General features: G+C 42.0%; 1 protein-coding gene across 13 annotated transcripts in view; it reads right to left on the bottom strand.

The window, feature by feature from the left end:
• Positions 1-16151, bottom strand: part of EPRS1 (glutamyl-prolyl-tRNA synthetase 1) — a 1752234-nt gene that overhangs the window by 862397 nt on the left and 873686 nt on the right. For all 13 annotated transcript variants that reach the window (XM_044061601.1, XM_044061548.1, XM_044061611.1 and 10 more), the window contains one exon: positions 14055-14262. In XM_044061601.1, the coding sequence (XP_043917536.1) occupies positions 14055-14262 (208 nt within the window). The remainder of the gene's footprint in view (positions 1-14054; positions 14263-16151) is intronic.

The raw sequence follows: 16151 nt of genomic DNA on the forward strand, positions 1-16151 counted from the left end.
AGGGAGATGGTAATGCTTAGTGAAAGTGTGTACAGAACTCCAAGTAGCTGCCTCCAAAATATCCTTAGTAGCTACACCCCTCAAAAAAGCAGTAGAAGTGGCAGCAGCCCTAGTAGAATGAGGCCTGATCCCAGCAGGAACATCCTTCCCATGATGAGAATAACAAAAAGCAATACAATGACCAATCCACTTTGAAATAGTCTGCTTTGAAACAGCTTTCCCCTGTGAACTCAAAGCAAAAGAAACAAATAACTGTTGAGTCTGTCTGAACTCCTTAGTTCTGCTCAAGTAGTAACGTAACTGCCTGTGGATATCCAAAGAATGCAAGACTTTTTCCCCTTGATTTTGGGGGTCAGCATAAAAAGTAGGCAAATGAATAGACTGATTCAAGGCCACACTAGAAATCACTTTAGGCATAAAAGTAGGGTTAGTCCGCAAAGAAACTCTATCCTTATGGAATATCAAAAAAGGTTCAACTGCCATGAGAGCCTGCAATTCAGATACCCTCCTAGCAGAAGTAATGGCCAACAAAAAAGCAGTCTTCAAGACAAAACTTCAGTTCAGGCGTAGCTGCAGGTTCAAAAGGAGGTAAAGTAAGTTTCTCCAAAACAAAATTGAGATCCCAGGAAGGCGTAGGAGCTCTACGTGGGGGTCTTATATTCTTTGCCGCTCTAAGAAATTGTTTGAACAAAGGATGAGAAAATAAAGGAGGGTCACAATCATAGTGAGCAGAAATGGCTGCAGCATGAACCTTCACAGAAGAGAATGACAAACCCTTGTCCAGTAATTCAGTAAGGTACTGTAGTGCAAAACTCAAATTAGGCACTGAAACATCAAAACCCTTTGCAGTGCTCCAAAGAAAAAATCTCTTCCATTTGTCAGCATAAACTTTTCTAGTGCTAGGCCGCCTAGCTTCCAAAATGACATCTAAAACCTGTTGAGAAAGCTGAGACCCCACTGGCTCCATCACAGAATACGCCAGGCTGTCAGATGGCGGGACTGCACCTGAACATTGAGAAAATGATCGTTTGACTGGGACAACAAATGAGGAACCTGTGGCAGAGGCCAAGGAGGCTCCTGGATTAAACTCCTCAGCAGAGGATACCAATGCTGACGTGGCCAATCTGGTGCTATTAGAATCATGCAAGGCTTGTCCCGTATGACTTTCAAGAGTACCTTGGGGAGAAGAGGCAGAGGAGGAAAAGCATAAACGTGAAGGTTGTTCCAACTGAAAGATAGAGCATCCACTTTCCAAGCATCTGGGTGGAACATCTTTGTGCAAAATTTTGGAAGTTGAAAATTCAGTGGAGAAGCGAACAGATCTATGTCTGGAGCTCCCCAAGCCACAGTCAATTGTTCGAAAATCTGAGGATCCAGTTTCCACTAGTGGGGGATCCACCATTTGTCTGCTCAAAACATCTGCTAGGGAGTTCTGTGCTCCTGGCAGAAACCTTGCTTGAAGAGTGATTCGCAAACTCAGAGCAGTCTCCCATAAAATCATTGCTTGTCTGCAAAGAGGGTAGGAATGGGTTCCCCCCTGCTTGTTGATGTACCACATGACTGTTGTGTTGTCTGTTTGGATCAACACCTGTCCTGGCTGAAGTAGGTCCTTGAAGGCCATCAAAGCAAATTGAACTGCTAACATCTCCTTCATGTTGATATGCAAATGTAGCAGTTTGGGAGGCCACATGTCTTGTATCCATTTTCCATTGAAGTGCGCTCCCCAAGCCAAGTCTGAGGCATCTGTCGTTAGGATCTGACTCGCCTCTGGTTGGGTCACAGAGAGTCCCTTGTTTAGGTGACATTCCTGAGCCCACCACAGGAATTCCTTCTGTATGCAAGGTATAATCCGAATGACAGTGTCCAAACCGTGGCAGTGTTGAGACCACACACTTTTGAGATACCATTGTAGCTTCCTCATATGCAGTTTGGCATTGGGAAGTACTAGAATGCAAGATGCCATGAACCCCAAGGCTTGGAGGACTGTCCTTGCAGTCAGCCTGGATATTACTGATAACTGCTGGAAGTAGAGAGGAAGAGTTCTTTGTTTGTCCGGGGTCAGAAATGCCATCTGAGAAGCTGTATTCAATCTCACACCCAGAAAGCACATGTCCTGAGAGGGCACTAGACTGGACTTTATTTCGTTCACAGAATACCCTAGGCACCTTAAAACTGCCATTACATACTGGAGATGCTGTAGTAATTTGTCTTTGTTTTGAGCAAGAATCAGGCAATCGTCCAAATAAGGATAAATTTGTATTCCTCTCTGTCTGAAGAAAGCAATCACAGGAGCCAGAACTTTTGTGAACACCCTGGGCGCAGTAGATAAGCCAAAGGGCAATGCAGAGAACTGATAATGAGAAGTACCAGCCCGAAATCTCAGGAATCTCCTGCAGCTGGGCTTGATAGGGATGTGAAGATAGGCCTCTGAGATCCAGGGTTACTATCCAGTGATCTTTGCCTATCATAGGCAGAAGTTGTTGTAATGTTAACATCTTGAACTTTGGAATTTCTAGGTAGGTGTTGAGAATGGACAAATCCAGAATTGGCCTCCAAGTGTTTCCTTTCTTTGCCACTAGGAAAAGACGGGAATAAAATCCTAGGCCTACTTCTGAAGGAGGGACCACCTGAATTGCCTCCATCTGTAAAATCAAAGAAATTTGCTTCTGAGCCTCCAGCCTTTGCTGAGGAGGCACATCCAGCATGCCTTTGAAAGGAGGAAAAGTGTGAAAATAAAACTTGTAACCTCGATTTATTATATCCAACACCCATTTGTCCTGGGTGACCAAATTCCAGTTTTGTTTGAAAAGTCCCAACTTTCCTCCTAGAGGAGCTGCCAGTAAAGAAGGGTCTGGCAGCGGAAGATACAGGTCATTGGGTCTGCTTACGAAAGGGCTGACCCCTGCCCTCACCAGAAGACTGTGCAGGAGAACTCCAAGTCCTAGGTCTGAAAGAACCCTGGGCGTGAGCCCTGCCTCTACCACGTCTAGACCTGCCCTTAGGCTGATAATCCGAAGAAGGATAAGACCATCCCCTAGCAGGCCAATTCCTACTAAACTTAGGGGGCTGCACCTGCAAAAAATCCTTGACCGTCTGCATAGACTTAGCCTTATCTTCCATCTTTTTCAAAACTGATTCCACAGGAGGACCAAAAAGTACTTCAGATTGAAGAGGAGCATCCAAAATCCGAGCCTTTACATGTTCTGACAAATTTTGATCCTTAAGCCAAGCATGCCTACGAATAACAGAACCTGTAGCAGCCACCCTAGAAGAAGCCTGAAGAGCATCGAAACCACACTGCAAAGAATGCTTGCCAACTTGATCTGATGCATGAACCAACTCCTGGAGTTCCTTACACTCTATACCCTCAGATAAAGCATCCACCTTAGATTTCAATTGGCCTAATAAAAAGTTCTGATACTTCAGCATATGAAATCGGCAATTCAAAGCCCTCATAGCTAACGTAGAGGAGGTGTACACTTTTTTCCCCCACCTATCTAACGCTCTAGAATCTTTATCCAAAGGGACTGGATTCTTAGCCACAGAAGCCCTAACACCCTTGGACCTTGAATAATAGTTTCCGGATCAGCTCTAGGACTCTTGTACAAATACTTATGTGCCTCTGGAACTCTGTAATACCTGTCTGGCTTAACAGGGGCCGGAGGCAGAGAATCAGGATTAAGGGAAGATTCAGAAAAAACATCCTGAACAACATCTAAGACAGGAGGAATAGCCAAGGGCCTATGTTGTGGCAGAAACAAAAATTCCCTAAGCCTTTTCCGAGAATCTGAAAAATCTTGACCTTCCCACTTGAAATGCTCCCTCATGGTATGTAAAGTTTCAAAAAAAGAAAAATCTTCTGGAGAAGAAGCAGAAGGACAGGAGTCCTCTGCATCCGAATCAGAATAGGAAGGGAAATCCTGAATTTCTTCAGCTGAGGAATCAGAGTAGTCTGAGGAATGATCCATTCCCTCTAAATCTGCCTCCACCCTAGGCCTCTTCTCTGGGGGGGGCATAGAACCCCTGATCAAAGTAATCAAGTCCTCCGCCATTTTCAACATATGCTTTTTAGGAACAGGGGCTGGAGAGCTAGAGGTATGACCAGGGCCAACAAGACCAGGTTTGGCCTTAGCATGGCCTTTAGCCACTGAAGTAGAAGGCCTAATAACCTTTTGTAAGGATGGAACTACAGAAACCTGAGAAGCACCCTCGGCCTGGCCTAACTCCTGAGAGGCCAACTCCTGTAAAAGTAAAGGTTCCCCCTGGGATTCAGCCGAACCCTCGGCAGGATCCACAGATTCAACCGGAGGCTCCGAAGAACCGGCGTCCGCAACGGACGACTCATCCGGTTTAGTCCTCAAAGATTTATCCTTACGCTTTTTAGCGGTAGCGGGTGTCTGAGGATCCGACGGCATGTTATAGTTACACCGCTTACCGAAAACAAGCCTGGCACAGTCTAACCTTCGTTTAATGGTGCGCTTATTAAATCTAGCACAAAAGCGACACCCGACTACGTCGTGCTCAGGCCCTAAGCAAGGAATACAGAAAGAATGATAATCCCTATGAGGTATCTGTTTCCCACAAGAAATGCAATTATTAACTTTTTCTGACATCCGGATAACTGAGGCAAGAAAAGACAAAAATTTCCCCAACGGGGTACTTAGCCCAACTTGGTCTTCAGTCTGAAACTCGGTAAATGAAAATTTCAGAACGCCGAACGGCACTTGCAAATGCTGCTTCTGCTTCGGACCACGTGGCAAGAAAGACTGAGGATATGGCGTCGGTCATGCGTTTAAGTACTACTGCATGCTGAAGTCAGCTCTAGGCGACAATGACCGACGCCAGCCTAGCCCTTTGGTATTCGGGCCGACCGAGGACAGCGGACTACCCACAGGTCATGACTGCAGCAATGTGAGACGAAGAACATCCAAAAACAGTCACTGAGTAAAAGCATTCCAAACTCAAAACCAAAAGATAAGTGTATGATCAGTGGGACGGGTAATAACTTTTTCCAATTCACTGGCAAAGAAGCTACTAAGCATGTCACAACAGTCCCAACCATATGACTGGAGAGGATTCAAACAAGGCCAGGCAATGGTTATACTTTAAACAAGTAAAATATTAATACTACTAGTTTTTCATCTTTGTCGATGCAAGGCATTAAAATATGATTTTCTGCTTGACACCCAATATTCAAAGGGAGGTGGGGAGAGATGAGCCATCATTCTCATCTCATCAATACTCTTTCACCATTCTTTTTTATAAAGGCAGGTGTGTCATATCAGCTATCATCACTTCTCTCTGTTCATTGACACTCTCCATCTTTAACTGCGATGCCTAACCGTCACAGGTTTTCTCACACATGCTCTCTCCTCTAGACATCCTTCTCTTTTCCTGCAAATGACCAAATCACTCTCCCTGACCTTCTCTGTAATTAGGGCTACTCTGGCTTCTGTTCTGATGTCTTCATTTGTTATTTGTCACAAGGTATACATCCTACCATGCACCTTAGCCTCCTCCATTCTGAAATCCCGGCAATGAAAATGTAGCACATCAACAATCAGGGAAGAAAAAGAGATTGAAAATCCTGGAAAAGAGAATCTTGAAGATCTCTCTTCTCATTTTTTTTTTTTTTTTTTTTTTTTTTTTTGCAGGGCGGAAAGCCCCCCCCCCCCCCCATATTGCCCAAACTTATTTACACCAACTCAAAAGACAGTGAAACACCTCACAGAAAAGGGAATATTCCTGAAAATGGCCATCTTAGACTTGGCCGTGGAGGTGCAGTGGTTAGCGTTGTCGCCTCAAAACAAATTTCTCCTGTCAGATTCTCGGCTGGAGGACCTTCTGTGCGGAGTCTGCATGTCCTCCCTGCGGCAGAGTGAATTTAAAGACATGCAGGTAGGTGTGTGCGTGTGCCTTTGTTGAAGGTTGGGCGCCGGGCTGGCAACTTGACACCATAAAAATTAATTGCTAATCATTAGCAGACTGGAGTTCCGCTGTGGCAACCCCTAAAAGCCGAAAGACAGTTTTAGACTTTGATCTTTTGGCTACTCAGTCTCCATGTTTTGGGGACATTCTCAGAAGTACTCTTTCCATCTGCTTTGAGGTCCTGTGGATTGGTGAACAGGTTGCTGATAGTCATAAGACACCATTCAAAAGGGATGCCATCTTCTTTATCTTTCAGTCTTTCCTTTGCAACCTGATAGCGTTTCTTTGTGCCATCTGCAGAATCATTTTCCAGAATCTGGTGGAGTGACTCTGATGCCTTGTTCTTTGCTACTGTGACTGTTCTTTAGCCTCTTTGTTAGCAAACCAGTATTTCTTCTCAGCATAGTTCTTCTTTTCTATCACCCACTAATTCCTGAACACTTTTTTTTTTTTTTTTTTTTTTTGATAACATGCTTAATTTCTGCATTCCACCACTAGCTTTCCTTATGTACCTTATTTCCATAACTGGTTTGGACATATAACTTATTCTATAGTCTTTACACATGCTGTTTTGAAACACTGCAATTCTTCTTTGACTCCGCATATATCCACTTCCTGAGGTGCCAGACCCTCAAGTATTTCCTAGAACTCATTTGTTTTCACTCAAGTCAACTTCCAGGTCTTCAACCAAGTCTCTGGTGACCTCAGAGCCTTCTTTGACAACTATGCTGGAGGACAATAAATTCAAGTGGGGATGACTTTGCAATCTGATTCTACCCCAATAACTTTCCTTACTAGGAGTAAGTCCACCAGAGCTGCATGTTGACCAGTCTTGTATGTGAATGTATGACTATCCCTCAGAGAACCATTTCTTGGCCACTATAAACCATTTGCCTGGCAAAAATCTAAAATGACTTCTCTCATTCCTGATGCCTACTGATGTGGGCCAAGGCAGTCCTCATCCTGTTCCATCAGTCCCCATACGAGAATTCAAGTCCCAGTTAACAACAGCTAATGTTGTCCCACTTTACCAAGTACTACAACTGCTGCCTGAATTCCTCCCCATCATAACCTCGCTGGGGTACACAGACTCAGATTATAAATAACACCCTATCTTTACACTGTAATCTGATTGCCACAAGTATGTCTCTAATTCTGACTACATCCCTCAATTACTTCATAAGACTCTCTCTCACAATTCCCTATATCAATTCTAGTCTACCCCCCTCCCCCCACCAGAGTAGTAGACTCTGGATCCAAAGCTAGGTAACTTTGTTGCAGTGCCCTTCCGTTGTGGATCCTGGATACATAGGATGTTCAGCATCCTTCTAACGATCACACTGTCTGCTCCCGCATGGTATCCTGTCAGTGAACCTATATTCATTGTAGCAATCTTTAGTCAGCTGTTGGCAGGTTGAGTGGCTCATATATCCAGCTTTTGTCAAAGCTATCAGAGGTAACCATGGCTAGACAACTGGCACTGGCCAGACAGTAGATTACTGACAGAGCTGACAGGCTTTATGGTAGGCAATTCAAGCAAACATAAAAAAAATATTTACTATTTGAAGCATCTTGTCTTCAGTACTGACCAAACTGAAAAAAGACAAATGGACAGTTCAGACCAAGGAACAATGACACCGAAAGTAATAAGAAATCCATCTCCATTGCATAGCTGTGTGATTCTGAGCAAGTCACTTAGCCAGACATCGCTCCAGGGCTGAGTCTGAAAAAGGTCCATGGAGATCAGCATTCTACCTAAGAAATCAAACACAAACAAATAAATAAGCAAACAATTAGCAAAGTCTCTAAACTGCATGACATGCAATGTCATTTTTATCACAACTGCCAATTTGAAGGTTCATTTTGAATGAAAGCAGCACTGAAAGCAGAGAGTAGGATTGGTTTTCATAAAGACAAGCACCTATAATAAGTAGTTGAAAATTTCAAATAGAACTATACAATGCTGTGCAGTTCACAATGAAATGAAATCCAATACTGACAGGAAAAAATGTGGTATCCTAAAACAATCTTCAAACAACTTATGAATGAAGCCCATCTGAGAAACCACACGCTCCTTATTTTTTCCACAGTTTTCACAAGGAGAAAATATTCCAACGTAAATTTAAGCTACTTCTATAGCAAAATACACATTGCCTAACAATGCAAACTAGTACAGTTCAAAACACTTTTCATAAGCCAGAATATTCCTAAGACAACCACTGACCTGGATGCATCCAGAGACTCAGCTGTCATAAGGCCAGCTAAACAACACTGTCTACAGGAAATAAACAAAACTCAGTGAGGACTGGTACAGGCAAGCTTCCACTGTGGAGCAAGCACAGGAAGGCACACTTGCAAGAAATGTGGTAAGGGAGGAAAGTATTTCATTAAAAAAAAAAAAAAAAAAAGCTTAGCCCCCATTCCCCACAATGATATAGACATCACAAACTCTGGCTCATCAACCTCAGCAGATGTATGACTATACACCATATATTATCACATAGGTAGAAATCTACTTAACACCGAATGCGTGATAAGAGACCTTGGGACCCAGGTGGACAGTAGTCTCTCCTTTGATAGTCACATCGCCACAGTAGTCAGGAAGTCCTCCTACGTGGCATACCTCATCATAAAAGTGTTCTCCTCCAGGAAAAAATAGGTAATTGTTCCCCTCTACTCGTCACTCATTAGACCCATTATAGAGTACAACGCCCCTTTTGGAATGTACCTCACAAAACATCTGCAGTAGCTGGAAAGGCCACAGAAGTACCTCAAAAAGAGTATTACTGGCCTCAAACAAATGCCCTACACTGATCGCCTCAAAAAACTCCAGCTTTACTCCGTAGCATATTGCCTACTCTGAGGTGATCTCTGCCTAACATACACAGCTATGTCAAACCCAGAGCTGTTGGACATGCTACACCTAAAGAAATCCCAATCCCTCCAAGCTACACGCTCTAGGGACCTAAACCTTGTCACCACAATAAACAGGACATGCTGGAGGGATAGATTCCTGTCCCAGAGACTTCCTATACTCTGGAACAAGCTACCCATCTATGTCAAGCAAAGTTCTTCATTAGCACTTTTCAAGAAAAATCTTGATGAGTGGATGGGAAATAGGAAATACACCTTGGGGATCACGTCTGTCTCTCTGCTGGACAGTGGCACAGGAAAATAACTTTCTTGGGTGGCGTAAGCTATGGTACCTTGCTGGCTAGGCTTACGTAGGCCCTTGGGCCAATAGCCTAGTGCCTACCTATGAACCTATACAAGACAGACCTATGATGGGCCAATAGCTGCACCTCACGTGATTAAGGTCAAAATGGGTTAAGGCTCACAACTAAACCAAAACTAAATTAAAAAGGTTGTGTACACACTCATTTACATATGCTACATATACAAACGTGTGTGTATGCATGCATGTATATATATACGCCTAAAATTCCTTTGGATGTTCCTGTCAAGAATGAGAATAAGAGACTGAAACATCCAATGCTACCACAATTTAAACTTTTAATCGTGAATGTTGTACTACTCATACATGATGCAAAGACTTACAAAAACACCTATCAGACACCCTTTTAAACTTGCTTTTTGATGAATATCCAGTTCAGTAAATACAGTCCATCACTTAATATAATAGAAAAGCAAATTAAAACTCAACGTGCTGTGCCCCTACCCCTGACTGACTCCATACCCAGATCAGTAAATTCTCACATACACACTGTCATCTTATAAATAAGAATATGCTTACACGGGCCATTTGTCACTAATTCATCGTCAGTTAGGTTACAACCATTCAGCAACTAATACTGCATTTCACAATATGTAAAGCAACAAAAAGTAAAAACTACTTAAATACCAAAAGCTTTTTAGTATACAAACGAAACTTAAATTAAAACACAGTTTCAAAGCACTGACTGCTGTAGGTTAGGACAGTATAAACAGCATAAAAATACTCTAGTAATAGAAGCATCAAATGGGACAGGGTAAACTGATTCAGACACAATCTGAAGTTAAAGATAAGGAGATCTGACAAGCAAATATTCATATTACCATGAAACTGACACAATAACGAAAGTGATCTTATACCTTGTGAAGAAACTTACTTGGGTGTGTTGGGGCAACTATAAACAGAGTGGTACATGAACAGTTGTGGAAGAGGTGTCCAGCTCAATATTTACAGTGGAAGTAATCTAAACTAATGACTGAACTCACCTTCACGTCCCTAAATGTAAGTGTTAAGGTACAGTAGCAGGAGCATTCTCTCCTGTCATTTTCCTGCATCATAAAGCCAGGGTACAGCAAAGAGAAAAGCAAAGTTGTTTTTGCAGCTTTTCCTGTATGTTCACATTACCTTCTCCTCAATTCAGAACAATCAACATGACAACATTGGGAAGTGAAATGACTCGGAAACCAACTAACAAAAATAAAAATGTTATTTCTTAGAAGAATTTTGCTCCTCTCACCTTAGCTCCAAGAACTAGACTGAGGAAAAAGTCACCATCTGAGGCAAATCCCACCACTGATGATGCCACATTTAATCACACTGACCTGTACACAGCAGAAGGCAAGCCACATGCCAAGCAATCTTTCTAAATGAATTTTCACCACTGGAGAAAGGGGGTTGGGAATTCACAGTGGAGAAGAATGGGGAAGGACATATGCACAATGCAATCTTGATCGCATTAACTTCGACAACAGAGTGAAGACAGGGCATGAGAAAAATATTTAATATGTAACAGGAGCAGTTTCAGCTGTGTATAGCAGAAAATACTTAGTGATTCACCATGAACGTTCATAAGCAAATGAACAAACAAAAAAAGTGTGCCCCCAGAAAATGGTGCCCTGGGCAGCCACGTAGTTCACCTAAATCTGCAAGGCTGGCCCTAGCACTGACAGAACAGTTCAAACTCCACAAAGAAAATTACCTTGAACTGCAATCAAAATCAGTCAATCAATAAATACATACATACATACAACTACTTAAAAGAAGCAGAGCTCTTCAATCAATCCAGCTCACCAAGCAGGTGTTTGAAACAGCCAACCCAACCACAGAATCAATAGATTCAAACCTGCCAGAAGCAAAAAGAAAGTCCACTGTCAAGTTTAGAGAAACAGCCTTCAACAATGAGTCCTTGACATCTGCATCAAGAACCAGGAGAACTTGGACAAAGACTGATCTACAGCACATGACTCAACTTTAAAGAGGCAAGACTGGGAGCACAAAGGGTCTAGAGTGGCAAAGAGAAACCCTTTTACCAAACCTGGCCAAGGCTTTGTACTCTTTGTCCAGTGAAAAAATTGTCAAAATGCCAGGGTCTCAGAACTCTGCATTACATTAAAGAGATAATGGAAAAAATCAGCATTACGATTAGTCTACGACCTACAAGAACAGTCTTGCCTTGTTACGAAATCATGAGGCTTGAATCGGAGTGCTTCCAGACGGACACCCTCTAGAATAAGTTACAGCGGGGAAGGTAGCCCAAGGCTTTTCCTCAATAAAGAGCATAAGAGCATTAAGATGTACATGCAAATTCATGGAAGGCCTTATGAAATGCAAGATCTCTCCAACGATGTTATTCAGTGGAGCCCTGGGGGGGAGAAAAGAAGAAGATTTACATGTGTTTCAAGAAAAGGGACCTCTATACCCTTGAATTTCTCAGCTAAGGAAAATAAACTGGCAGACAGACAGACCTCAGGAAAAGTGCGTTATGCCACTGTCACATGGAAGAGAGATTGGCAGGGTGCCAACAACATGCTCAGGGGACAGGATTAATGACCCAAGTATAGATGAGAGTGACTTCCAGGAGGAAGGAGTATATAGGCTTATACAGACCTTGAAAGTACATTACATGACACTGCTGAAACTCTCTCACCTGCTCGAAAGTCTCATACCAGGCAATGAAGCAACACTGAAGGACCATCACTGAAGAACAGACAACCAAGAGCCCACACAGGAAATAATACACACAAATGACCTTACTTCTCACTCTGTCAACATCAAATTAGAGCACAGCAAATGCAGCAGACCTTCCAGGTCAGAATTTAGCCTTACAGTCCTCGTCCAGGGATTCAAGCATGCTCTCTCTACATGCCTAAACTTGGAAGAGTGAGTAGTACCAGTACCATAAACCTTACTTTCACACATTGGTGCTAGAGACTGCTTCTCTGATTATGTCAACAGTCATCTACATGTGACGAATAGAATGAAATATAATGTTTCCCTAGGGGAAAAAACAACACTATATGGAATAGCTTTACAGGGCTTCCACTATAAATAAGATGAAATGCAGGCCATGCCTTAAGGTGCTTTACCTTACTTTCTCCTACTGACAGCTGCATGATCACGCAGAATGTCATCGGGCCAAGACCCTTGCCCCACTGTCAATAGCACACAAGCTTTGTAGCAGGTCTGCATCTCGTTTCCTAGGAGGAACGGCTGGAAATTTCTGCACTTATCATAATGTACCAGGAATAGGTTAAAACAGACGTTCCAATGGTGGTTTTGGCCAGCACTCTGACAACTACTGGCACACGTAGGGCTAGATTTTCTACAGAGTGTATAATAATTTATTGATACCAAAATCAAATGGCTAAATAATGAGGAACAAACCATGCAAATATTTAACTACAAAATAAAAAAAAAAATATTTGAGACATGGAAAGAAAAAACATTTGTGCACACAGGAAGCTTTATTTTCCCTCAGTATCCTTCCCCCAGTGGGAACAATGCATCCACAACACCACCCTGCTTACTAAACATACCAGCATAAAAACTGTTCTACTGTGGCGTAAAGAGAATGCTCGTTTGTGTGACACAAAAAGTGATCCCTTTACTAAAGTAAAGAGAAGGCTATGAAAATGACGTTGGATGCCTCTGATATACCCCTGGCGCACTGACGTCAGGGAAGAAGCTACAGCAACTGACGCCGGACCAGGACTTTGGAATTCGGGCCGACTGCGGGACCGCCCGACGGCAGGATAACCCAAGTGTGATGACTGCAGCAGGGTAACACGATGAACATCTGAATCCTCCTCATGCAAAAACAATTGAGATCTATATTATGACTCATCTAATGTCTTCCAATGTTTATCTTCAGTCATGTATGCAAGTCCTGCTAAAATGCTTGCTTCACTTTTACTTTTACTAACCTGCAGTACATATTCAATCCAGCAATTTTGCTCATTAAAAGACCATCAGTTTATATGAAGAATAATAGGTAAAAGTAACTGAGCTTAACATAGCTGCTATTACTATTACTTGCAGATTTGTTAGTTTCAAAAGGTTGTGACTTACTACTATTATTAATTTAACAAAAGGTTTTACTGTAAGCTACAATTTAACACTCTCTGTATATACCTGTCTGCAAAACTTGCACATTCTTTTATGACAACACACACACATACATTATATGACTTGACACACACACACATACATTTTATGTTTTAAGTTTTTGGCTTTGATAAGTAATTATTCACTATCACGGCTTCAGTGATACTAGTTTCATTGCTAATCTACCCAACACTGTCTCATGTATACTCTTCAACACACTGAACAGAGGAACCATCCAACAGCACATCAACTATTTAAGCAGCCAAAAAGAAATGGGAATATTAACAGCAGGCAAAAAATATCTGTACATCAACACAGGGACCCTCCAGTGTGCACAACAGCTCAGAACAAGAACTGCCCGCTGAGAAAGTTCTGGGAACAACAAATAAAACCTCCAAGTACAATCAACCTTATCACAGGTACAGAAAATTAGCATCAAATGCCAGCATGTACCTACAGTAAAATATTATGACTGCCTTAGAAATGATAACTACATCCCCCAACCCTAGAAGGTCAAAATGTATTCATCTTTGCCATTGTGGACTGGGCTGTGACCAAAAAGAGTCCAAGAGTCACTTAACAATCCAGCAAACCAATCAACCAACCGATAATTTAAACAAATTGTCCATAACCAGATCTAAAATACAAAAATTGCAAAATCTGCCACCAATTTAAAAGCATAAAGTTATGAGCCAAATCTGTGCTGCATTAAGTCAGATTTTACACAGTTTAACACAGCAGCATACTTTATTAAAAAAATACACAGAAAAACGTATGCACACAAACATACCTTGCTGTTGCGGTTGACAAAAGTCTTAAAATCTTCATCTCTGCCAAGAACCGGTTTTGTAATAAGGTGCTCGTAATTAACACATATGGCAGGGGTGAAGGGGGCTTGAGCAGTCTCTGCCAACCAGGTGATTTTTGTCGTTTTCTTATAATCTTTGTTGGCAAGATTCAGTTTGGCATCGAGGGAAACAATTTTGCCTTGCGCATTTCTACATCATTAAAAGAAAGGATATAAATTTAGACTTCAAAGTGACAAGAGAATACTTTCATGCAAAAAAAAAAAATCTTCAACAATACGTTCGACAAGTATCACTTATAAATACAAACACACTGTATTAGCTGATAAGACGGAACTCTGCAATGGTTAATACCATTATTCTTCAATTCTCTGTTCAGCTTCTTTTTTTCACTTCTATCCTTCTAGCACACTGCACGGTATCAGATGCAGGGCTAAGAAAGTGGGCTCACCCTCTACACCATTTATCTCATACACAACTATGTGAGCATAATCTAAGCAGAAAGAGAACATACAAGGATATGTAACTATGCAAGTATACATTTGCTTACTTGTATGCAGCTACTGGATAGAAGGACCATCCCAAAACAGGAGGATGACAATAGTTTAATGACCTGCATCCAGTACAGATTATCAGATGAGAACAAAATCTGGGCCATACCACACACTGCAAACCTTACTGACCAATCTTCTCCACTAAAAATCCCATACTATAGCTGGCTCTGAAAAAGAGAAAAAAATCCCCCAACTCCAGTGTTTCTGACGTGATACAAGACCTCCTGTATTGCTAACAACTTGCCACTGAGGTATTAACTCCAATACTGAATGACCCCATAAAGTGATGTCCCCTTAATGATAGCTGCAGAGCATCTAATACTACAAAGCAGAAGCTTCATTTCACTTAAAGAAAAATATAAAAAGTTTTTTTTTTGATGAACACAACTAATAGGACATTTCACAAGAAGATGCTCAGTGACCGGATACCTACTAAGGTAGCAGCCTGTAAAGGTAGTCAGTGATTTTTTCAAGTGACTAGGTGAATCAAGATGCCTCCAAGCTAACTCTACAAGTGTCTCTAATGACGTGTTCCAAAGGAATGAGCAGCCCAAAGCTCTTCACATTTCACCCCCAGAAATGCAAGAGGGTCAAGTGCAGTCAAAGATGCTCTTCAGCAGCCTGCAGGCACCTCCAAGAGGGAAGATTACCAGAAAGAGATGCAGATTTTGGTAGAGGAGATGGACTCATTACAACTACTGTCTCAACAGAAAATGGTCTTGAGAATATGTAAACCCTCATATGATCCTGGAGAAGACGTATCAGGCTTGAATCTGGTCAGCTAGATTATGCACTAATCAAAAGTAGAAGCGGGGAATGGCTTGAACTGGGCTAGTGCTGGAATAAAGAATGAACTCCCTAACAGACTGTTATTCCACAAGCAACTTGATCTTCCACCAGATAACCTGTACATGACATAAAGGCCCTCAAATGCGAGTCCTAGTGCATGATGAAAAAACAGACCCTCACTGAATGGGGCTTGGAGGCCTCTGCAGGCCTGGAGAGACTACAATCAGTTTTCACCCTTATTGTGTGAAAATTTTGGGACAGGGTGGGCAAAGGGGATTTTACTCTATCAAGCTGGGGCTCAACTTCCTTAACCGTTTGTCTACCTCAACCAAGTTCCAGTCCTCCCTACTGGATTAGGTACTGTAAATGCTTTCAACTCTTCATAATTCTTGGGTGAACGAAAAGCTGATTAAGGGTTGTACCTCAAGCCCTGTGCTAGATTTCCATGTGGCTCAAATTTTTTTTTTTTTTTAATTTCTCCAAGTCTTTTTGGCTTCCATTACCATGACAAGAATACACCCCATTCCTAAGTCAAAGTATGACTGAGGTTTGTGAAATTAGTATTGTTTCAATCCTCGATGTCAGCCAGAAGTGCGATTCACAGCACCCGTAATGTGCCCAGTAATGACTCTTTCTGCAATTCGTATGGAGTTGCATGTATTGGTAGCATATCTAAATATGACTGTAGATTCTTTTTTATAAGACCTGTTGCTCCTACTACTATTAGAACTGTCTGGG

This window comes from Protopterus annectens, chromosome 1.part0, assembly GCF_019279795.1.
Source record: "Protopterus annectens isolate FY-2018-M chromosome 1.part0, PAN1.0, whole genome shotgun sequence".
Lineage (NCBI taxonomy): Eukaryota > Metazoa > Chordata > Ceratodontiformes > Protopteridae > Protopterus > Protopterus annectens.